The following is a 24,102-nucleotide window of genomic DNA, read 5'->3' as shown; positions in this document are numbered from 1 at the left end:
TTGCTGAGCCTCAGCTGGAAAAGGGTGGTCAAAACCCACATGCCCTAAAACCTCCAGGTCTCCAGGGAAGGGGCATGGCCCAGAGGGGCTTCCTGCACTCTTGCCCTGGGTCCGCTCAGTTCCCATCTTTCCAGAGCCTCCGAGGCCCCTTCCCCACCGCAGCCACTCCAACACCTGTTCACCTCCTGCTCCTCCCCAAGGTCCTGGTTTCTGCCCAGAAAGTCAGAGATCCTTGCCATCCTCTCCAAACCCTTCTCTGGCTGTCCTTCCCGCTCTTCCGTGATCCACGGGACACTGGAGGGGTGGGGACACACCAAGGACCGTTGCCAGAGCCTGCAGCACAGGACTTACTAGCCAGCTAGGCCTGGGATCTTAAGGCTGCAACATTCCCATCAATGCCTGAAGCAGCTGAACAAGGTAGGTGCCTGGAACCTGAGCTGGGAACCTATGTCAGTGGCTACTCTCCCACCAAACAGCCGTACAGGTCATTTACCTTCTCTGAGCCTATTTCGAATCACAGAATAGTGATACCACGGCACCATCCATAATATGGCAATAACATACGAAACAGTACTGTAACTGACTGAGCCTTCATGGCACGGGCTTAGTTAGCATCCTGCCCGACGCTAGGAAGTTCTTGACAGGTACGCTGAGCCAGGCCTGCGAGCAAGTGAATGCAGACTATCCACTTCAGTCTTGAGGGACCAGGTCGTCTAGTGCTGGGGTACGGGGACAGCGGAAGGAGCGACAGAGGTCTGCAGGAGACATGAGCCTGGTGGGGGAAGCCTTAGGACACGCAGGAAAGGAAGGTAGACAGCTGGGAGGGAGAACGCGGACTTCCTGCCCCAAGTAACAGAGGCTGTCCAGCAGAGGGCAGTCGTGGGCTGCGACAGGGAGAGGTGGCCAAGGAGCAGGTGACCCTGGGCTGGCCGGCTTTTTAGAAAAGCAGGTTTGAGAGAAAGGTAATGACAGCGGCTCCCGGGGCCCTGGGTCTTTCTCGGCTGCTCCCGCACAGGGTAGTCCCTGAAGGGGTGAGCCCTCGGGGCAGATGTGGCCAAGGGGCGGGAGTCGACTCTCCCTGGACATGGTACTTCTGTCCGCCGCTGGTCTGCCGCCAGGCAGAGTGGCCGTGCCTACCTCTGTGGCTGTTTATCGGAGTCCCGATTCCAGTAAGCCCTGCACACTTGATTCCTGCCACCTCAATGCCCTGGGGCTCAGCTCAGAAGCTGCAGGTGCCACTGACCTGGGTCTCTTTGGGGGCCTGGGTGCTCCCCCCCTTGCAGGCGTGCCAATTCTAACTCCTTTTCAGGACTCCTTAGTGACTGCAACCGCCATCAGGCAAGCCCACCCCCCATCCCTTATGCCATCTCACTCAGCCCCTGGGCGAGGACAGGGGCTCGAAGAGCAAGCCGGGCCGGAGGGACACGGGAAAGGATATCTGTACTGCAGCTTCTTGATGAGCTCCTCTGGGGTGATGAAGGTCCTGTAGGTGGTCAAGAAGGCCTCACAGTACAACACCAAGTCTAGAGAGAAGAGCGACCATTGAGGGATGGCTGCCACTGGCAGGGGACGGAGATGGCAGCGTGCCTGCTGCACGTATTTGCCATCTCTGACGACACACTGAGCGCGTCTTGTCTGCCCTAAGACCCAAAGGGCCTTCATCGTCATGGGCACAGAGAAAATAATCCAAACTCATCAGCAGGATTCTGAAGCCAGGTCACCGGTAATACTTTAGGGGGCAGTGTCCAGGGGCAAAGATCTTGGGAATTTCCACATACTGAGCGATAAGGCTGAAGGGCCACAGCTCAGCACGTTGCTGGAACACAGAAGCGCCAGGGAAGGGAAGGCCAACCGGGAGAAGCCTGGTCCCGGCGGTCGGGTGGGACCCAGACCAGCAGCTCCCACCCCTCACTCCCTGCCCTTCAGAAGGGCTGGCTCTAGCTGGGGATTCCCAACGTTCCCAGAATTCCAACAGCCCCCTGGCTCCGCTTGTGCTGGTGATGCAGTCCCTGACGCTAAAAAAAAAAAAAAAAAAAAAAAAAAAGGAATGTTTTAAACGCAGGACACTCCCCATCACAGACTCCCCGTCTGGCCAGGCTTAGGAACTTCAGAGTTAATTCTGTGCCGGAGCTGAGGTCTGAGTCCTGACTGGGTCCCAAAGTGTGTGCTGCTCACGGTGAGGCCGAGGGTGACACCCGCACACGGTTTAAATCCGTGTCCTTCTCTGGACACGGACCCCTTCTCTGTCTTCTCTCATTCGTCCCCCACCTCCCCAAGTGCAAGAATCTAGGGGACCAGCAGAGGGGTGGGCCCGGCTGGCGCAGCAGGTGTCGTGAGGGAGGCTCACAGGCTGCAAACGCACAGCGGGGCCCAACGGCGTTGTGCTCAGGCGCCTCCTTCCTGGACCCTCCACTCACCCGGCTCACTGATAACCAGGCCTTTGTTCAAAGAGGCGGGGGCAAGGAGGCAGAGGTGAGCCCCGCACAGGCCACCGCCTGCGTCCGGAAGAACAGATCCAAGTCCGTGTGCCCTGAGCCGTGGGCTTCCGGGTACAGTGCCACCAGTGTGGTCTCTGGTCCACGGGAAGCCACCCGCCCAAGGAACGTGCCGTGTGGCCCCTGGCCTCCCCCACCCCAGTCCACCCAGGTACAAATGACTGTTTCCCCCGGAATCCTCAGGATCTCCGTGAATGACATCAAGAGGAGGCACCAGTCGGCAACACCTGCCCCGGGCACGGCCCTGGCAGACCGGGCGGCTCTGGTCTGCCCTGCCCTCGGGGCCCCCTCTGGCCACACCCGCAGGTAAGCCGCTCAAAGCCGAGGACGGGAGTCAGCCCCCGCTTCCGCCCTTTTGGGGAAAGAGAACTGTTCCTCTCGGCCCAGCTGAGGACGAGGACGGCGCTCAGGCGGGCGTGGAGGAAGGTTTGCCGCAGCAGAGCGAGCGCCACTTCCCGAGTGCTGGCCGCGTGCCGCGCTGGCTCGGTCGGCTCCGTGCACCTCCCTGTCCCCGGGCCACGGCCAACCTCTTCAAGCAGCCGAGGCCGGAAGGGGAGGGATGTGCCCGGATTTGAACTCCGTGTCCAGGGCCGGGGTCTGCCCTAGTCCAAGGAAGCCGGGGGTAAAGAAAGCCCAGTGGCTACGGTGAATTTGTTGGAGTCCTTTCTTCTTTTTCTCTATTTTTCAAATTGTCTGCCACGTGAACATTTCTGTACTATTTTCGTAACTTAGAAATTCCCAGAATCGTTCTGTGTAACGTATTTTGGGAAACCTGCTATAAAAACAGGGACGTGGCCATTCATAAAACTAAGATTGGCAGAGTAAGGTTTCAGGACTGGGGTGTTTCAATTCTTCCCACAAGTGACTTTAGTCCTGCGGTCACATCACCTTTTCACTCATTTTCAAAGACATCAACAGAACACCAGGCACCCGTCCCCCGTCTTGACTGAGGTCAAGGCCGTGGCGCCTTCCTCACGGCCCTGCTCCTCCTCTCCCTGTCAGAACTCAGGGCACGACAGCTCTGGTGCCAGCACAAAGTCTGCCCAACAGTGGGTGCCCTGCTCCTCCAGCCCCGTCAGTGGATCAGGACGCTGACTGGGGCGGCAGCCGCGTGCGGAGGGTCGGAACCCCATCCTGTGACGGTGCTGCCACTGCTCTGGGGCTGAGGCTCCCGGCCGGAACGTGTGCCAGGACCTCCGTGAGTGAAATCCATCTAGTGGTCTGGAGTAACGTAATGAGTCAAACATCAGGAAAAGCAGAAAAAGCTACCCACGTGTCACCGTGACGTTATTTGAGGGACCGTGGGGGGAGCACCTACTGGGTGCCGAGCTCTGCACTTGAAGCTCCCTCTCCACTGACCCTGGGGTCCCCTGGGGTCGTCACTACCCTTCACCAGTGGAGGACACGCCCTGACAGGGCTGGGAAGCAGCGAACCCGGCTCTGTCCCCCGGGGTGGGCTCTCCTCACGGTGACCCTGCTGCACCCGGGCCGCCGTTCCGACCCGCTCAGGGCTGGCAGGGAGGGCCGCGGAGGGTAGGGCCACGGGGCCACAGGGCCAGGGGATGCCTGGAGAGCCGTGACAAAGGCCGCCGCACGGGGCGCTGACGCACCTTTCCTGTCTGTCTCAGTAGCGTGCACCAGCAGGATATCTCCGGACCCGCCACGGACGTCCGGCCCATCGTCACCCTGCAACGACAAGAGCAAAGCAGGGCGTGGGGCAGAATTCGGCTGTGGGAGAGCTGCGCCGGGAAGTCCGGGGTAGGGACGAGACCAAGTCCCTGCACTGTGGAGACCCCGGGGCCCCCTTCCCTCTGGCCTCTGTCACCCGGGAGCAGCGTGGCTGCGCACGGAGGCCGGTGTGCCCACGTGGCCCGCCCAGCTCTGTGCGCTCGGCAGGCAGGACAGACCACGGCTCGTCTGGGAGCCGCCCGGACACCAGGGCACCCCGCTCTGGGTCACAGTGGGGTCAGGGGACAATAGTACCATCAGATCTCTCCCTCCTCACCGCCCTGGGGTCTCAGAGGTGGGGAGGGCAGGACCCCCCGGGGAGGCAGGCAGGGCTGCCAGCGGCCGCTCCGAGAAGGCAGCGGGGGCAGTGGGCTCCTTGCGGGCGCACCCGCTCCCACAACTGCAGCCAGCCGCTCCGCGTTACTGTTTCCCCAGGTGGGAGGAGTCACAAGTCCCTCCACAGGGAGCACTCCCAGGAGCCCGAAAGCGTCGCAAAGACGCTCGATTATGCCCACGTTGCTTATGGGACACCAGCTGCCGTCTCCCGACTAAGGAACGAGTCTTACTTTCATGTGGGCAAACAGAGGCTTTAGCCCATAAACCTGCTGGGAGCCAAAGAGAGCTGGCAGCAGGCGAGCCCGAGAGCCCACACCCCTGCCTCTGATCCTGAAGGACACCCACCCCGCCAGCCTCCGTGGGCCCACGGCCCGCAGGCTCAGAGGCGCCTGCCTCTCGAAGCACTTCTGTGTTTCCACGCTTGGACTCGAGTCCCGAGAGCATCGTGCGTTTCCAGCTAAGGGTGAGGGCAGCCACGCCCACGCCCCGATTTTTCAGGACTTTCTGCGAAGGGTCACGAGACGTGACTTCTGTCGGCAGAGGAGCCAGCTGCCCCAGGGTCCCCGCCAGCCTCGCCTTTCCTGTCACGCTCTGCGGCGGCCGGCCCGGCCCAGCGCACCCCGTGCCAAGGGCGGTATACCCACTGCTTGTCTTTGCATCTGCGTGCCGCCACAGCCGGAGCCCAGAAACAGTCCTTCCCCAGGGCGGGGTCAAGGCTATGACAAGAAACTGTTCCTCTGTGCCTCCAGAATCACCATCCCGGCAAGGCACAGGACAGAGGCGGCTGTGGCGGCTAGGCCTGGGATTTCTTAATCAGCCTGTGTCTCCCACACGGAAACTACCGTGGGGCATTCGGTCAACAGTAATGTGAAGGTGGCTTATGCTAATGAGGGCTCCCCATGCTCAAGCTCTGAACTGAACACCCTCCACCGAGTTCACAGTTATGATACCTCCGGAGTCCTGTCCTCTGGGGCTTAGGTTACACGACTCGCCCAAGATTACTCTCTGGAAGTACCAGAGAAGGGGACACGGGACATTTTCTCTAGGAGTCCATCTGTTTGCCCAGTGTCCTTCAGCACCCACCGTGGCCCAGGCACGGGGTCAGAATAAATGCCGTGCACAGAGCCTAGGAGGCGTGGGGTGGCCACCTGGGGCGTCGGTGCCTCACTTGGGTCTTCTGTTTGAGACACCTCCCGGTTCCATTCTCCTCAAAGCCCTCTCACTCCCTTTATGGCCCAGACGCTCAAGGAAGGCCTGTCCTCACCTGTTGCTTCAGTGTCAGCCTTGCCATGATTTCATTATGGTCGATGAGGGACAGCTCGTCAACTTCCTCCTCCGACCGAGCCAACTCTGAAGCATCTGGTGACCTTGGGGCCCTGGAGGGAGAAGTGGTTTGTGTCGCAAGCGTCCAAGAGGCCCCGGCATCCAGGACAGCAGGGGCCCGAGGCAGTGCGGCCCGCTGCGTGAGGACTAGGAGTTACGACTGCCCCTGAACAGGTCCTTCTGGAACTGCGGCTACAACGGGGAAATCCACACCCTTCCCCCCGCCCCAGCACAGGGGGCCCGAGTCGGGGCTGGGAGCCAGGGCACAGACTGGATTTCTGGTGCCACTACCGATGAGCTCTGTGACCTTGGGACGTTTCTTGCTGTCTGCTCCGTGTGTAAGTAGACGGGATTAAGAAGGCAATCAAGAAGGTTTCATTGGACTATTTAAGTAAGTGATAGGATCAGCCGCTCTTTGTCAAGGCCACCGTCCACATAGTCGGTATTTCAAGGACAGAAATGGCAAAAGGGCAAGCAGCTTGGGAAAGAAAGTTCGCATGGCTATTCGCGCCATTCCTCAAGTTTTTTTCTAAGGGCCGCCTTTCTGTGGAACTGAGAAGTATGAGCCGGGCAGACTGGCCCTTGTCCTCGGGGGTGCTGGGATTAGCAGGAGAGGTGGACGTTAAAGCCAGCAGTTGGGGCACCGGCCTGAGAAGGACACAGCACAGTCTAAAGGCCAGCAGGCCCTGGGGCAGGACACACGGGCTGAGGCCTGAAGGACTGAGCCGGGGTTTGCTCGTGAAGGGGGAGAAGGAGAGAACGGCCAGCAGAGGAGGGATGTGGGGGGTGAGGGGGGCATCCCGGGAGCAGACAGATGCTGGGTCTGCAGGCACCATGCCTCCCCCGGCATCTTCTCCCATGTTCCGGTTTTATTCTGACAGTTTCCACCGTGGATCCTTGTGGTCACAGGCCACATTTTTAACCCTAAGTATCTGGGAGATAAAAACCTGTGCTTTCAGTAAGACAGGGATGGCCCAGAGCAAAATCACACACAGTCATGGGAAGAACCATCTGCTTCGTGTCCCTTCAGGGTCCGGTCCGCAGTCTGACCTTTGTGGAAGGAGGAGAACATCTCTGTAATTGCTTCTAAGTGGTCGACATGCTCATCCTTCTGTTTTCACACAGGCCATCTGCAGCTCTGAAAAATGGTGCTCTCAGGTTCCGTGCAGCTGGAGGCTGAACCCATGAGTCTCTGTTGCCTGGCGCAGCCCCCGTTTGCTGCCAGGTGTTCAATTAGAAGACCCATCATCCCTTGCTTAATACTTGGGGAGATCTTAGCCCGGGCAGACGGATCAGACGGTCTCCACCCACACGGACGGCACCGAGGAGCGGCCAAGAGCAGGCTGGGCGGGCAGCCCTCTTCAGCGGGCCCCTATCGAGCGCTTTCTGATTCTTCTTCTGCCTCTTGCTATTTACCACCTCTTGAACCGTTTATGCTTAGGCCTGGCAAGCAGGACCCCAGAGGTAGCAGAACCTTGGCCTGCAGAGGGAGGAAAAGCTCGAACTTGCGGAACATCTCGCTGAGAAGGCAGCGTCACCACGTGGTTGCCGATGGCAGGGCCAGAGAGGATCTGGAGGTCCCACGTGTACAGAAACGGACTACACGTTTCTAAACCGGGTCAGGTCTGACTCCGGCAAATGCTGAAAAATGTTACAAAAGATTAAAGACACATGGGGTTCCTGGGGGCTCAGTCGGTTAAGTGACTGGCTTTGGCTCAGGTCACGATCTCCTGGTGTGTGGGTTCGAGTCCCGCGTCGGGCTCTGTGTTGACGGCTCGGAGCCTGGAGCCTCTTCGGATTCTGTGTCTCCCTCTCTCTCTGCCCCTCCCCCACTCATGCTCTCTCAAAAATAAATAAATGTTAAAAAAAATATTAAAAAAAAACCAAAGACCCACAACTCAACGCAGTGACTCCTGACTGATCTTGGTTCCAAAAAAATAAGCTATGCAAGCAGCTTTACGGACACTTGGGGGAAGTGGAGGATGGTCTGCGTACCAGATGATATAAGGCAATTTATCATTACTTTCCTTGGGTGTGGTAATGGTATTGTAATCGGGGAAGCTTTTAAAATACTTCGGGAGGCACACTGAAGTATTTAGGGCCTGAATGTCACATCTGTGACTTACTTTCAAATGGCTTAACAACACAATACACCTGGCCTGGGATTTGAGAAAGAAAATACTGTCGTGGGTGACTTGCAAAGTGGATAATACATGAGCACATCACCAGGAAATAATGGCAGAATGCTTGCCAGAGTGGAGCCTTTAAGGGTGGGATTATCAAGGATTTTTCTGGTTTACTTGTATGTTTCTGTACTTGCCATGCTTTCTGCCCTGCGCATGTATAATTTTGAGAGTCAGAAAAAGGGAAAGGACGTAAACCTAAAGCCCCGGGAGGCCTGTTTGCCGGTGGGCAGGGGGCAGCTCTCCCCGAGTGGGCTCGCTGCCTTCAGGGCCCCCACTCTACCCGGTCACGTCCTACCTTTCGCCGTCTCTGCTCTCCTTCCCAGGTGCGCCGCTGCCCAATGCGGGGTCTCTGGGATGTCCGTCTTTCGTAGCTGGTGATTCCTGAAAAGAGAAGCCAGCGCTGGGATTGTGACGGGTGCTCCAAGCCGGGCGGATCTGCTTCCCGGCATTCCTGCCTGCAAGTGGCTTCTGAGCGTAAGTTCCTCCGGAGTAATCCGAAACGTGGACACGGGAACCATGAATGCAGTTAATCCCGCAAGAAGTGCAAGGCCCTCTTGCCTTTGGGGACGGTGAAAGGGGGCCCCTACTTATGACCATCCAAGCACCTCCTGGAAGAAAGGACTCACAGCTGCTGCTACCGGCCAAGCTGAGCCAGGCGTTGTGCTAAGGACTTCCCACGCCTCCTCTCACCTGACCCGACCAGGACCCTGTCCGTTAGCTGGAGGCACCGTGCTACTCACGCACACAGACACAGGTTGAAGGCTCTGCCCAAGCGCACGCGGCTTGGAGGCCACAGCCTGGACTCAACCCCAGGGTCGTCTGCCTCCAAAACCTGTGACCTTGACCACCGTGCGGCAAACCCCTGCTGACTTCCTGGTTAGAAGTCCTCAGGACTGCCACGCACAGCTGCCTCCCAGCTACGGCTCCAAGGGGTCTAGCTGCTCGAGGGCACGAGGGCCAGCCCCTCTCCTCCAGCAGCCGGGCCTGGGCATCCGGGCCCACCCCACTCGGTGACGACACGGCTGTCTGGCATCCCTGCTCTGCCACCGTGGCCGTGACAGAAACCAGGTTAGCACGAACACATGGATCGTCCTCGTGGAGAGTGCTGCGAGGTGAAGCCAGCACCGAGCGTGGTCATGGGCAGAGGGGAGAGCCACGGAAGGCCAGCCTGGCATGGGCTCCACCGTGTGGAGGCTAAACTGGACGATGCGGGGGCATAGGTCACCAGGTGTGGACAGGTGAGGAGGGGACCCCAGGGTAAAAACAGCTTCCACAGACAGGGTCGAATCCCACAGTGTTCTAGGACTTGCAAGTAACTAAAGCGGGGCTCGCCTTGTGCGGACGTGGAAGGTCCTGCGGGGGCGTCCTCGGCGGGGCTGTCTTACCAGGGGTGACCACAGTTTTAATGGGCTGGGCCCTGTGAGCTGACCACCAGGGAGGACTCGTGTCCTCATGGCCCCTCCTGTCAAGGGACTCATTCTTTTTCAAGCTTCTGAGCTTGCTCGCGTCTTGCTGCAGCAAAACTTGGAAAGCCGACTGCTCAACAGAACGGCTGTATCCGGCTGGGACAGAGGTCGACCAAGGGCAGCCACATCAGGTAGCTCTCTACACTCTCAGGACAGAGGGCTCGTGAACACAGAGGGCGGGGGCTCCCGGACAGACCCCATCCAGCTTCCTCAGAAGCTGTTCCTGTGGGGGTAAGGGAGTGCGCTGAGGGAGGAGGAGGGGGCAAAGGCCCGGGAGGCTTGGTGGTGAGGGAGAGAGGAGTCCCTCCCTCTGGGGAGGGGATGGAAGACGGGCCTTGACACTAGAAGACGGGATAGAGAGAAATCTCAGAGAGCAACCAACATGGGGCCAGGCCAACACTATGCCGCCTCCTCTCATTTCCAGAAGACCCATCCGGCCAGGCCCGGAGAGCGTCACGCGAGCCCTGAAAGCAAAGGGAGGGCCTCCACGGGGAGCCACGTCCTCTCCCCACCGAGCCAGCGTGGCTCTCGGCAAGGCTGCGGGGCCCAGCCGGCTAGGGACCGGGAGGCTCAGCCAGGCAGAAGCAGGGCCCAACCCTGCCAGGCCAGGCCACATGCACGAGGCAGCCCTGAGGTTACTTACTCCTCGGGAGTGAGGCAGCTCCTCGCTGCTCTGGCCAGAGGAATACAGATTGACGTATTCACCCTCACCAGCCTCCTCGCTGGCGTTTTCACTCTGGGGGAGACAGGATGAGAGGAGATGCACATGTGACAGGCCCCCCAGCCCGCCGTCACGGCTCCGAGAGAGAGCAGCCTACCGGGCCGGCCCTGACCGGGACTCTCCTCTCACAGGGAAGGAAAGAGGGCGGCAGCGGGAGCTCGGGTCTCCCTGGGGACCTTTCCCAGGCCCGAGAAGGAAGCCACTTCTGCCACCTCTTGCCTTCTGTGTTACAGGGGACGCAAGTTTCCCGCTGGATCTTCTCCAGGGAGGTCAAGGGCCGTTCAAACTGCCCCGGAGGGAGGCAACGTACCAAGACAGGCCAGCTCGCTGCAGCGCCGCCCCCGCCTGCCGGCCCCAGTCCTCTCCGCCCTGCCAGCTAGCACCCCGTCCCCAGATGAGGCGCTCAGGGAACTCAGCAGCACAGGCAGGCAGGGCCGCTGTCCTCAGCACCACCTGCAGCCACAGAGGCAACTGCCTCCGGTCTCAGTCCTCTGTCCGCACCTTTCTTCCACAGGTGTTTGTGTCTTTCTCTAAAAACGCACAACCAACCAGGAAACCAGGCGCATTTTCTGTCTCGTGCTTATGGCTGTCTCTACACGGCCACTAATCTGTTTCTGGAAAATCGGGTTCCCCATCTGATGGGAACTCTGTACGGAAGGTTCCGTTTCTGTTCTGGAAACAGACACCCTCCTGTTTCACTCTGTGACCTTCCACAGACCTCAATCAGACAGGCCTGGCTGCCACTGGGGGTGGGGGGCGGGGCGGCAGACTCACGAACAGTGACACCGCTTTTCTCAAAACGTGCAGACCCACGTGCAGGGGTGTGTGTGCTGAGTTCTCACCGAAGGCGTCGGGGGCGAGTCAGTGAGAGAGGTTTCGGAAGGAAGGCAGACAGTGTTCCCATGAAAGCTGCTCTCCTGAGAAGACGAGAGAGGCCCGTCCACGGTGCTGGGAGGCAGACTGGCCACGGTCGGCACCGCTAAGTCAGAGCTCTGAGACTGGTGGACGGGCGGGAAGTGTGGAGAGGAAGAGGGGGTAGACGGGAGGAAAGGCTGAACGGAAGCTTGGTTGTGAGGCACGAAATCCTGGGAGTAGGACCTAAACACAGATTTATACTACAGAATCAAAGCGGCAGACAGACACAGAAACGGGAAGATGGGAAGAAGAAAACAGACAAAAGAAAAAGTCGTTAGATTAGGTCGGCCGAGCTGAGGTAGGCCGTTCACAGCGATTCTAATGAGGACCACGGAGCAGGCCGAAGCAACCCCCACATGCCTCCGGCCCGAGGTCCCCCAACCCGGGCGCGCCTTCCCTTGAGCAGGGCCTGGGGACCGACCCGCGCCATCCGCCACAACAGAGGGACGCGGGCGCCCTCAGCGACGAGCAAGCCCCAGGCGCGGTACGGGTGGTCCCACCACCGTCTGCTGTGTCAGAGAACCAAACCCACGAACCCAACCCGTGCCTCTGTCCCTTCAGGAACCTGGTGGCTAAATGCAGTGTGCGCCTTCAGACCACGGGTCATATTTACTCATTTCGAGTCTTTCGGATGAACTTCTTTGGTTTTATCCCTTAAAAGTCAAACGCCGCAGCCTTTCAAATACCGTAACCCGCTTCAAATCCTTTTGGAAGGGGAGTCTTAAAAATGCGATCAAAATGCTGAAAATTTCTCTGAGCTCACTTCCCTCCCTACCCAATCTTTTCTCTTTTCTTTCACCAATGGAGGGATCTTGCAATGTCTCTGGTACGACCCTAGAGCTGCGAGGCTAACACTCTCCCAAACTCTCATGGAGACAGAGAAGTCTCGAGGCCAGGTTGAGGGGTGACAGCGAGCGCCCACAGCTTCTGAGAGCCAACGAGCACTGCCCAGGCCTGAGCTCTGCTGTGGGAGGAGGGACAGAGGAGCTCTGGGGCCACCAGGCTCAGAACCTGAGATGTCACCACGTCCCACAAAGGGCCTGACAGCCTGATGCTGTCACAGGGAAGCGGGAGAAGGGAGTGTGGAATGGTCTGTATCCAAAGTGCTGGCCCGGCTCACCTGCCCACCACAGATGCCAGAGTTTGCCAGAAGCCAAACTCAACACAAATGTGCACACGGCTCCCTCAAATGTTCTCTGCGTTTTGCCACTGGATTTTCAGAACCCACGGACAAGGAAAAGGAGGAAGAAACACAATTCTAAACAGGAGGTTAAAGCCACTCACATCCTTAGGTGGTTTTGTAAAGCTACACTTTACACTGGACCAAGGGGCTGCCTCAACTCCAGGGACAGGCGCCCCCCCCGCCCCCCCCCCCCCCCCCCCCCCCGCGGCTGCCGGCCAGCCCTGCTCCTTCCTGGCTGGCCTGAGTAGTCTAAAGCTCCCTCTCGCTCTGCAGGTTTGTATCAGACTCAGGACACCTACCCCAGGCACCTACTCACTCGTACGCATTTTATTTCCCCATCTAACTCCCAAACTCAAGACCAACCCCGTACGTGGTCACATGAATTCATGGGAAGTGCCGTCCATGTTCTGAAGGACAGGCACCAGAGGCTGAGATTCCTGGGAAGCTCCATTCCCACAAGCTTTCTACACAAGCTGGGTGAGGGGATGCCCGGCTCAGTGGTTCTCATACTGGGGGCAGACGAGCCTGAACATCCACGGTGCCCTCACCAGCCAGGTGCCACATTTCACTGATCTTTCATAGCAACCACCCAGGCCTGGGGGACTCACTCTGGACCTTGCTGGGGATGGCAGTGGGGTCAAATGTTTGGCTTTGGGGGCTCTCCATTCATCCCTGGTGAATGTCCCCCCTTGTAGTGAGGCTCTCTCACTGGCTGGGAAAGGCCAAAGAGAAGACAGCGTATGGAACGCATTGGCCAACGGATGGTACGGTCTGGTCCCGGGAGGCCACCCTGAGAAGCCCACGTGGCCCTTTCAGGCAGCGGCTTTGGTCTCACGCAGGAGCCTGGTTCAGCTCTGTTGCCTGTGTGTCCCCAAGGGCAGAGGCTGTCATGAGATGTGCTGACGGATGCCTCTCCCTTGAGCACGTACCCAACTAGTTTAAGTATTAGGAGGTGGGGACCTCTGGGAGGTGCTTAAGAGCTCCCTTCCTAAATGTGATCAGTGCCAGGAAAGAGGGTCCAGAGAGATGCCTTGCCCTTCTACCGTGTGGGGATACAACCAGAAGTCTGTGACCGGAAGGGGACACCGACCATGGTGGCAGCCTGACCTCGGACCACAGCCTCCAGAACCGTGCTGTATGTAAGCACCCAGGCTGTGGAGCTGTGTTATAGCAGCTTGAACAGACTAAGACAGATGCCAGCTCTTTTAGGGGTCCGGGACCTGTCCTCATGGACCACCCCTGAAGCGTAAAGTCTCTCGGCACTTGGGCAGGCCCCGCAATAACTGAGCACTGGACAGACACTCACGAGCGGTTTCTATGCGGTCACAAGATGCATCAGGTGTGACGGTACCTTCTTGACCAGCTTTGATCTGGCCTGCTCAGGGTGGCGGACTCCCAAGCACCATGGGTGCCTTTTCCAGGAGACGGCCTCAGGGTGGCTGCCGAGGGCGTACTCTCAAGTCACACAGACTGGGCTCCGGTCCCCGGCTCTTTCTTTCCACCTGTGTGACCTTGGGTAAACAGCCTAAGTTCTTGAGCCTCAGTTTCCTTCCCTTTAAAACAGCGATGCAAATGCATAGCACTGTATGCTAATTATACTAGAAGAAAAAAATGCAAAATGAAAACCCAGGAGGCAGGGACCACGCTTCTGTGGTGGGGTCTCTGGGGAGTTACAGAGATGATACTCTGGGAGTCCTGGGTGCAGTCAGGGCTGCTCGGTCAGCTCTCCTCCCTCATCCTCCAAAATACCAGGAAACCCCAGAGCTGAGGTATTCAGTGGGGTCTACCGCGGATTCACAGAAACGAGGGGCTACTTAGGGACTGATTCTAACGTTAGTATCGACGTGCCTAAACACTGGCTGACTCACAGGAGTCTGCAGGGTGACAGGCTGCCCCCAGGGGAAGGAAGGATACCCAAGGATGTGCGCTATGGAGGGGGGCGGCCGCCGCCAGGAGACAGACCGCAAGGGGGCTGCCTCTCCAGGACAAAGGCTCCTGGGCTGCCTGCGCTCCCTTCCCGCAGCAGCATCCCCCTCCCCCTGCTCCCCCCCCCCCCCCCCCCCAGCCTGGGAGCAGCTCCGGCATCCCAGCTATGCAGTCCTGCTGGGACAAGAGCCAAACTTGAAAAATACCTTCCAGTGGGGAAGCGCCCCGTGGTGCCCCTCCCCGCAGTGCCCCTCCGGCAACTCTGGAGGGGAGGGCACTTGGGGGCTCATCCTTACACCGTTTCCCCCCAAGCTCTGCCTCCACGGATCCCCCAGGGAGTTCTCTCCAGGCCCTCTGAGGCCACATTTTTCGTAGGGGCAGGAGAAAGGCAGGCTGGCCACGGAGCAGAAACACCACTTCGCCCCTGCCTGGAGTTTATTCTAGGACCTGGTTGGTGCCTGGCTTTGCCTCTGACAGAGAGTTGCTGCTTTCTCTGTAGCAGGAATTTTTATTTATAGCCAGAGTAAGACTGTTTGGGCTGAGATTTTATGCCAGGAGGGGGGCTGCCTGTCTGGAGACGGCAGATTTCTGCAGAAGATCTAGGCGTGCCAGAGCCAAGTTCCTGCAAAAGAAAGCAGTTAGGAGGGGCTGCCTGGTCCCTGCCATCAGCCTCGGTCACAATTTGTCAGAGTGCCAGCAAAACCCGTCTGGGGATGACGATGCCTGCTGGTCAGTGAGGTGCTAAGGGTTTTGCACGAATCCTCTCATTTAATCTACACCAAGGGCTGTTACGATCCTTGTCACAAAGATGGAGAAACGGGCTGAGAGTGCAGGCTACGCACCCGATAACACACGGCTTGGCTCCTGAGAGACGTGTGGGGCATCTCACTGTCAGCGAGGGTTCTGGGCATGTGACAGGCCCCACCCTGTCATCCCACGGCTCCGCAGGATACAGCCTCCTAACTCGCTGGGAAATCTCCTTGGCTAAGTGTTTTGCGATGACCAGCATGCAAAAGGCAGTGAGCTGAGGCCCGATATACGAGCCAGGGATGCAGAGATAACATCTGACATCTGCCCTCACAGAGACGGGGGACGCAGGAAGTGGCCACCCGTTCTGAAAACATACACTCGAAAGAACCACCAAGAGTCTTCTGGGTGGAAAAAACGGTGGAGGTTGACGACCGTACATGTTAACAGGCCATTCACACGCTAAGAAGCAAAGCCACCCAAAGCTGGCCAGGCATGCAGTTTTCAATGACACTTTATCTCCAGCAGAGTCTTGGCGTGAACCATGACTGGGGAGGAGCCCTGTGCTGTGCTGGCAAGAAAGCAGGAGAAGAGATCTTCAAAAGGAAACTTCTGGCTCCTCGCTGTAACAGACATCCCATTCACTTCCCCTGATTACCAGGAAGAACGAGGGTGCCGGAGGCGGCAGAGAGGGTGCCAGCGGCTGAGGGCTACGGCCACAGGCCCGAGGGCCTCAATGGCTCTTCGTTTCCACGGTGACCTGCGCCCCAAGCTCTGGAGAACCCGCAACTCCACCAGTCACAGGGAGACGCAATCATCCGAGCGAATGGACTCACTGTCGTAAAGCGTCTGGGAAGGACAGAAGTTGCCAGAGATTGGTCATCACTGCACACTCTTGGCTCGAGCGAGGCTTATGACTTCAGTGTTTCTGGACGCTGCTCACCAACACAGATAAGCTATTGGACAGCTGGTTTTCAGGCTTAAATTCATCATTTGTGAGAAAACACGCTCCAGGGAGGCTGCTGTTCTAGCGTGGCTTGGGCCTCCTTCCCGTACGCAGAGTCACTGGGAACCCCGCAGCTCAGCACCGGTCCTGGGCTCACACTTCCCTGAAACCAGAGACTGTGAGTGTGAACACAACCAACACAGCACGGGGCTACGCCGTTCCTCTTGGAGGGAAGTCCAGCTCACAGCCGCCGCACGACACCCCCCGCCATCTCCGGGGGACGGATCTCCTGCGGACAAGCACGTCCGAAGACTCGGCTCCTAAGGGATGGGAGGTCCCCAGGAAGGACCCTTGATCACATTCCTCGTCACTCCGTGAGGCACACTGGGAGGGGGACCGCTGCACGCGTCTCCTCTCTCCTTCCTGTTCCCCCATCAACTACTTATTTGCCAAAGCCCTTTTTCGGGTCTCCCTTACGCCCAGAAGCGACTTCCTTCTTTGATGCCTTTGTGTCAGAAGGCGGGTTCTGAGGCCGAGGCCACCACCGCCTGCTCGTGGCACGGAGAGGCACCTTGGCGTGGGTGCGGGGGCCGCGTGCATCTTAGCAAAGAAAGGGACAGCGGCAGCACAGTGGACCCCCAAAATATCTTCTCTCTTTTTGAATAAACTTCTTGGTGGAATCTACTTTTAAAAACCATTTGAGAATTCTAATTAGTATTTTATAACAAAGGATGTAAAGAATAAAACCCCAAGAATGTTTGCGTAGGAGAATTTTTGGTAGGATGGGTGCAAAGTTAGAAACGTATTGCATTTCTTGTCATGTGACATTTTTGCAATCTGAATCACAAGATCTTCCTTGAACACCACTGGTTTCAAAGCCAATGGTCTCTTGCCTAATCGCGTTCTTGCAAAAACCTCGAATACGTTTTAGGATGCTCTGTATGTGCACTAAACGTTAAGAGCATCAACGCTTTATAGAAGGATTTAATACAGACTCAAAAATTACTTTACTTCTGTTCTAGAAATCTGACAACTATTTTTACCCGGTTTGGATTTAAACGGCATGCCAGGGGCTCTACCTTAGACTCGTTCTTAGAACTCCGTTTAGAGCCTGCGGCTACAGCGTGTGAAGTGTCAGAACACGAAGGAGCAGCACTCCTCTCGATGTCCAGCCTACGTGCGGGCCTTTCCTTTCACACAGCCTTCCCGGGTCGCCGTTAGTTATTGGCAACCGACAGTGGGGATCTGGATCCTAGCTTCAGCTCTCACCAAAGACTCTGAACAAATGACATGGGCAGCTTCTCTAGCCCGGTCGCCCCGTCTCCAGAGTGGAGCGAGCACTGCCTCCCAGAGCCGTGGGAAAGGGACCCTCACAAGTGGACGAGCGGGCTGAAACGGGTGAGGGTCCGTGTGCACGGACAGCACCCTTGGGGTTCAGGTCGCCACAGGACCCTCGCAAGGACCAACGGGGTCCTTCTGGCACCCGGCCAGCTGGACAGTCATGGACGGAGTCAGGGGCACAGCTGCAGCGAGGGGCTGTCGCCAATTCTTGGGTCTGAAGCTGGTCCAAGAGCAATGACCATCCAAAATGCCACGAGCGCCGGCAAAACAGCAGCAGGAAGTCTTGAAAGAGAGGAGCAGAAGTGGCTGAGTCGCAGTGGCTGCTTCGGCAAGTCTCCAAGGCCGAGGATCCCCAAGTTCTGGTCTCGGGCCCAACAGACAGCAGCCAGGGCGTTCTGGGTTAGCAGGAAGGAAAATGAGGAAGAAACGGGGTTTCTGGCCACAGCGTGGGACCGGCGTGTCTGACGCATACAAGCGGAGAGGCTACTGTGGCGAGCCGACACCTGGCTGTCACGACAAAACGCGGGGAGCGGGAACGTGGGCGCAATGGCGGGCGGAGAGGACCGCGTGCCTCCCTGCTCCCTGCCTTTGGGTGAACCGAACACCCTCCTGGTCAGTCTGGTATCACAGAGCACCCGCTGCTTGCTGGCTCGGCCCTGAGCTACATACCAAGGCTGCAAGCACGTAACAAGCCCAGCCCCAGCCTCAGAGCATTTGCGACCTTAAGAAAAAAGAACTTGAGCCTTACAGAAGAAAGAAAGAATTTCCCAGTGTGGTAATAAACGTTACTATGATGCCTCCCTTTTTGTTAAACACTGGTTGTGTGCCTTTCACTACATTTCTCGCTCCACATGTGCTCTGCCTTTAACCTTCACGACAATTCGGGGCTCCCGTCACCGAAGAGGAAAGGGCGGCCTACTGATCCGGAGGCGGCACGCTCGGGTCCACCCCGCCAGTAAGGAAAAACAAGGTGGGGAAGGTGACGGGCGCCGCCAGGAAGGGTGGGACACGTGACAGAAGGAAGGATGTGCAGGAGAGCCAGGGAGTCGGCGCCTGGAGAAGGCGGAGGGAGCACAGGGCGTGGGCAGGGGACAGGTGGGCACTGGTAGTTGGCGAGGCCTCAGAAGGCTCTGCAGTGATAAGGGGACACTGCAACCTGGCCAGCGAGAAGGGGGCACGGTGGCAGGAAGGCCGGTGGGGAGGCCACAGGAGCCGTGCGGGGGGCGGGGAGAGGGAAGCAGTGACAGGGCTGGAGGCGAGGGGCTCAGGGCCCAGGCTAGGACACACAGCAGGGCTTGGTGAGCAGCGGGGCACGTCACAGGTCAACGTGGCGCGTGTGTGGCCGGGGAGGAAAGACAGCTCCTCGCTTCCTGCCTGGGCAGCTCGGGGACGGTGGAAACGTTCCGAGAGACAACAAGGATGGGGGCGGAGGGGCTTGGCTGGGCCTGTGGGGTCTACTTCCTAATCCCAGGGGGACGAGTCCGGGTCTGGCGAGGCGCCCGCACTTGCACCTTGAGGACCCTACTCGGCGGTACGGCCCCCAAGAACGGGGCAGTGTACGAGCCCACGACTTCCGGGGTGTGAAACCCCGACAGGCCCCAGAGCCTCCGCAGGCCAGGAAGGACCACGCGACCAAGAGGCCTGGCTCTCCCTGCGACGGCGGGGCTGGGCCACTCTGAGGGAGAGCCTGGCAAGTCTGGCAGGCCAGCGGAACGGAGCCCCAGCCAGGACAGCTGGAGCTCGGAGAGGTACCCCCCGTCGCTGGGCCGCCAGCGTCGCCCACCCCCTCCCCCGCTCTCATCTCTCAAAGTGAGGGAGGTCTACGCAGGTCAGGAAAGCACAGAGGTAAGTCAACATCAGGAAGCGGCAAGGCACAGAGGCGAGGAAGCCAGGGACTTCTCTCTTCCAGCACAAGGCACACACCGGGCCCAGCCCAGCAAGCCTGAGCTCCCGGCCACTCTCCCCGCCTTCCGCACTCCACCGTCTGTCCTCCGCACTTTCACTTCCTGTCTGCTCGCCAGACCGCTCTTTCAGCCCACGGTCTCTGTGACAGCCGCTGGGCTGCCGTTCAAGGCAGCAAAGGCGAGAGACAAAGGCACTCGTGGGACTTCAGGGGCCTCCACGTGTCTCAGGGAGTGGGCCCTTGCCGTCTCACTGTGAGGGGAAGGCACGGCAGAGGAACACGGTCCACGAAGCAGGCCTTCCAGTGAAAGCATTTGTGCCGACGTGCAAAAACCTGGGTTCAACACCTCAGAGACTCACTCTCTGCCCAGGACGGGACACCAGCTGCTCTGCCCACCCTCCCCCGTCCTTTTTCACTGAAGTCTTAAGAGACGATACGCACTGGATGTTCTTACCCTAAAAATGTTTCAAATAAATGACAGTTATCATGGGTCCCTCTCAAGTTCTCCTCAAAACCTGGGTCTCTCAGCAGTTTTACTTCCAGAATCATTCCGGAAGCCAAGATGGTAAAGAAGCATTTCAACACATTCCCAGCACCTGAGTCCATCTTCTAGGGGTAAAATACCTGCGCCTTGCAGTCAGCGGAGAAGGGCTGTACCAGAAACCAGTCTGGGGGTGGAGGAAGGTGACTGTTCTAACGTCAACATTTCAAGCCCTGAAGGGCACTGGCAACCCTGATGGCTGCTGGGAGGTTTTCAACACCCTGGTCGAGGGTCAAGTGCATATAGACCCGATCCAACTTTTAAGATCCTTTTTAGAGTCACAAGACCAGCGTTCAGAGGCAAAGCCGAAGCAAGCCAGAGGAGGGACCTGGGGATTCAGTGCAGAGCGGGGAGGGCTGCCGCCGGAAGGACCGGAACTGGAGTGGAGGCGGAGGGCGGGTGGCCAGCATGGTGGGGCTGCAGGGAGGACAGGGCAGGCAGCCCGGGGGCGGGGGGGTACCAGTAACCGAGAGAGAGACTCTGGGGACAGAAAGGGAGGGCCCCACTATCAGGTCAGAGAGCTGTCTGTAGGAAGGCACATCACTGAAGTGCCTTCCGGGGCCAGCTACATTGCCAAGGCCCGGCGGAATCCTACCAGGAACAGGGACCCGGCCTCCCTGCGCCTGGCTCTCCACATCCTTCCTGGCTCTCACTCGCTCACTCCTCATGTCCCTGAACACCTTCCTCTATCTAACAGCCCAGAGACCACATGCCTGTCTGGGTAGATGTCCAAGTTTCAGGACGCAGCACGAGCTGGGCAGGACGGGAAGTCTGTGGACTGGGAGCGAAGGCTTCTGTGGGACGAGAGCTGGGCAGACACAGTGGAAGATGCCAGGAAGAGTGTGAGCACCCCCTGGCGTGGCCCCCAAGGGCCATGCTCAGGAAGGAGCCTCGGGGGCAAAGGTCCGTTGCAGTGAAGGTGTGCGACGCTAAGCACACGGGGGAGGGCCGGCTCGCTCACTACCCTTCAGCCAGCTGCCCCATAACCTCACTCCTTGAGCGCTTACACCTGCGGTGACCTTCCAGCATGCATAGGAGGCCCCCACCCTCCAGGCAGGATAGAACATCCGTGGCGTGGAACATCTTGGACTTGTTTTCCCTGACCTTTGCCCTTTATCTCCCGGAAATCCTAACTGTCCTTCAGGCAACGGCCCGAGTGCCACCTTTCCCAGGAGGCTCTGTCCTTGTCCCGGCTCCACGGCCCCGACGGTTCCCACGACAGCCTGTGACTCTATTGGGCTTACGCACACCCTGCCTCAGCACGAGCCTCTTCCATGCTTGTACTCTGCCCACCGAAAGGCAAGTGCTTGTCGAGGGTGACGGGGCCTCTGAGCCGCTGCGGATCCCCACACGAGGAGAATCCCTGCGCTCGCTGAATTAAACTCAACCCAGAACAGCAGGAAGAGCGAGCAAGAGGCTTTTTCAGCCCCCGTTTCAATTACGCTCGGTCAATGCAGCCGTCCTGCTCCAATTCAAGAATCTTTTGGTAGGAGTAACAGGTCGCTGACAGGGTGAGGGGTCTTCGGGTTTGACAACTGCTGTACCCCTAAATGGCGTCCCTTCAGAATTCTGTGGTGGACTGACGACAGAGGCCCAGGAGAGACAGAGCGAGGAGATTTGGGAATAACGGGCTGCTCTGAGAGCCACCCAAAGCCCTCCACTTGGGCTCATCTCAGAAGGCAAGTAGGAAATACACAAAGATGTTGGCCTTGCAATACACCACCACTTTGCGGGGGAGGGGGTCAGCGTGCCAGATGTCAAACGTTCCAAACCTTCAGGCCATTACTAACAGCTCTGGAGGCGGGAGGTAGGGTGGGGGACTTTCCCTTTCGGAAATAAAGCACCTTTAGTAGTTCATTCCCTTGGGTTCTGCTGCGGAGTTGGTACGCAGAATGTGGTCTTTCTGATGCGAGGTGTCTGGGGACTCCCCTACGTCCCGGGGCTGGAAACTGGGACATACTCAAGCCCAGGCTTCATTAAAATGCCCTGAAACTTTCATCAACTCCGGAGTAAACAGAGCAGCTCACTGACAGCCCCCTAAGCCCAAACCATTCAAAAGGGACATTGTGGACGCTTTCTTAGGATAACTCACACTTTCCTTCTGTTCACAGAGGGGAAAAAACGGTCAAGAGCTGGATTGTCTAAAGGCCAAGTTCTGCACGATTTGTGAAAGAAACTCGCCAGAAGTGCCTGCTGAGGAAACAGAGGGCGTCTGTGTGCCAGGGCAGGGCCGGGAGGAGGCAGGGAGGCTGTGTGGCCTTTCCATAGCAAGCACAGGGCCGCCGAGGGCTCTCAAGAGTTAGGCCCCAGCGCCCAAAAGAACAGTGCATTCCTCACCGCAGGCAGGACCATCTCGACCCGGGCCCTGGATCGGTGGTTCCCAAAGACGGAAACCAGACAGGACCACACTGGGAACCTGAGCTTCAGTAGGTCTCTCTCTGAGGGTCACCAGGTTAACCTCACTGGTTTTAGAGGGAAAAGGAAGTCCATTTGGGTTGACCATGAGGTTAAGTCATCCGTCCAAGCTCTCATGCGCAGGATTAGGACAGAGCGGAGACTAGAATCCAGAGCTCTGAGAGCAAGCGCTATGATAGTACATTTCTAAGCTTACCATGTGCCTGGCAGTTTCCTATGATTTTACTTACTCCCTACAATCACAAAATAAGAGACAAGTAAAAGCATAACCTCAATGGAAAGAAGTGAAGGCCAAGAAGAGTAGATAAATTACCCAAAGGCAGAACTGATTTTAAGGAGGACCCAGACAAACCCCTGTCCGTGTTCTATCCCTGCTGCTCAGTCCCATTTCAACAAATTAAACGCAGAACTGTAGCTTTTTTCGGTTCCTGGACAGATGGAGATTCCAGCAAAAGACGACAGACCGGCACCGTGCCTCCTCCACTGTCAGTGTCCCCTAAGTTTCAGAAGTAAACCGTTCACAGCAATGGCTGCACCCATTCCCCTCCTTTGTCCACGTCTGTCCCTCTGCAACATGATCTGCTGGAACACCCCCCCCCCCCCCCCCCCCGCCGCAAGAGGCTGAGGGTACCTCCCGACTCCCCGAATCCAGACCGGCCCTGTGATTCAACCAAGAGAATGCAAGAAAGTGACAGGGTGCCAATTCCGAGCCTAGGCCTTAAGATACCTCGCGTGCTTCCGTTTGCTCCCTTGGAGCCCCGCCAGCTGCCACAGGAGCAAGCCCGGGCTAGCCTCACGGAGGCTAGCGGGTCATGAGGACCACAAATCAGCCCGCGGTCCTGGCTGAGGTTCCGGAGAGATTAGCTAGGTCAGCCAAAATCAGATCAGCAGTCAGCCTACTGACCTGTGTCCTAAGCAATGCCAAGTGGTTACCGTCATCTTAGGCCACTGAGTTCTGGAATGGCCTGTCACACAGGGTCCCCAGACTCAGACTCAAACTCCGTCACAGCCTGGTGAAGCCTGCTCTCTCTGGCCTTGCTTCCTGTGCAAAGACTATTTCTTCTTCAACACAGAACACTTACAGGGCTGACCCAAGGCCCAAGGGAGATCAAAATAAAAAGGCCAAAACACTCTGCCAGTTTACGCCTGAGCAGTGAGGCTCAGAGCGGGGCTCCCAACGTTCCCCCATCCCCACCCCCACCTCATCCACCCCAACACTTCACACAGTCCTTAGGCCCCAGAGAGCCAACCGCGCACGCCCCTTCCCCCTTGTGCAGGGTCTGCAGGAGGACAGAGTCCGGCCTGGGTGGCAGCACACACATCAGCAGGCACAGGCGACAAACGAAAGATCGCACTCACGTTTCTGAGAAAGAGCAGCGGGGAGCGACTCACCGAGGGCACGGGCAAGTTGCCGTGCCGGCTGAGAAAGGAGTTAGAGACGGACACACTGATGCCCTGAGTGGCACTGCCGTCCTCGGGGGTGAAGGCCACTTTAGTTTGCTGGACACAGTAGGAGACAGAGGAGAAGGAAGAAGCAGCATAGGAGGCCTGCTGGACAGAAGGGACGAGAGAGAAGACAGGGAAGGAGGGAGAAAAGCAGAGAACGGTCAGGCAGGTATACGAGAAGCATACCTAGGCTGCTACCTAAGTCTGCTCTCGGACACTCTGGAGAGGGACGGCTTCTCCGCTCAGCTTAGGAATCAAAGACGCCTGCCGAGGGCTACCCGGATGAGAGGGTGCCCTCCTTCACCTCCTCGTGACAGATTTAAAATGCGAACTTTCGTACAAGTCGCATCCGCTGGAAGTGGCTGTAAGGTACAAGGAGGCCAAGAGGGCCTGGAGCCCCATGGACCTGGCTCTGAATCCCGTTTCTTCCACTTACTACTCAGGACCTCTTCCTCCTCCGTGGGAGCAGCCCAGGCAGTCATTA

General features: G+C 58.1%; 1 protein-coding gene and 1 long non-coding RNA gene across 19 annotated transcripts in view; one reads left to right on the top strand and one right to left on the bottom strand.

Annotated features, from left to right (window-relative positions):
- Window positions 1-24,102, bottom strand: part of RAPGEF1 (Rap guanine nucleotide exchange factor 1) — a 130,515-nt gene that overhangs the window by 6,864 nt on the left and 99,549 nt on the right. For 6 of the 18 annotated variants that reach the window (XM_053204468.1, XM_053204471.1, XM_027035428.2 and 3 more), the window contains 7 exons: window positions 23,565-23,723; window positions 11,098-11,370; window positions 10,178-10,270; window positions 8,364-8,449; window positions 5,824-5,935; window positions 4,106-4,181; window positions 1,439-1,523 (listed from right to left, as the gene is read on the bottom strand). In XM_053204468.1, the coding sequence (XP_053060443.1) occupies window positions 1,439-1,523; window positions 4,106-4,181; window positions 5,824-5,935; window positions 8,364-8,449; window positions 10,178-10,270; window positions 11,098-11,370; window positions 23,565-23,723 (884 nt within the window). The remainder of the gene's footprint in view (window positions 1-1,438; window positions 1,524-4,105; window positions 4,182-5,823; window positions 5,936-8,363; window positions 8,450-10,177; window positions 10,271-11,097; window positions 11,371-23,564; window positions 23,724-24,102) is intronic. The other 12 variants (XM_053204473.1, XM_053204476.1, XM_027035438.2 and 9 more) reach the window with 8 other exon arrangements.
- LOC128312079 (uncharacterized) overlaps window positions 1-24,102 on the top strand; it is a 53,337-nt gene that overhangs the window by 23,074 nt on the left and 6,161 nt on the right. The gene's annotated exons all lie outside the window — the stretch shown is intronic.

Source organism: Acinonyx jubatus, chromosome D4, assembly GCF_027475565.1.
Source record: "Acinonyx jubatus isolate Ajub_Pintada_27869175 chromosome D4, VMU_Ajub_asm_v1.0, whole genome shotgun sequence".
NCBI lineage: Eukaryota > Metazoa > Chordata > Mammalia > Carnivora > Felidae > Acinonyx > Acinonyx jubatus.
This window is presented reverse-complemented; position numbering and strand designations above follow the sequence as displayed.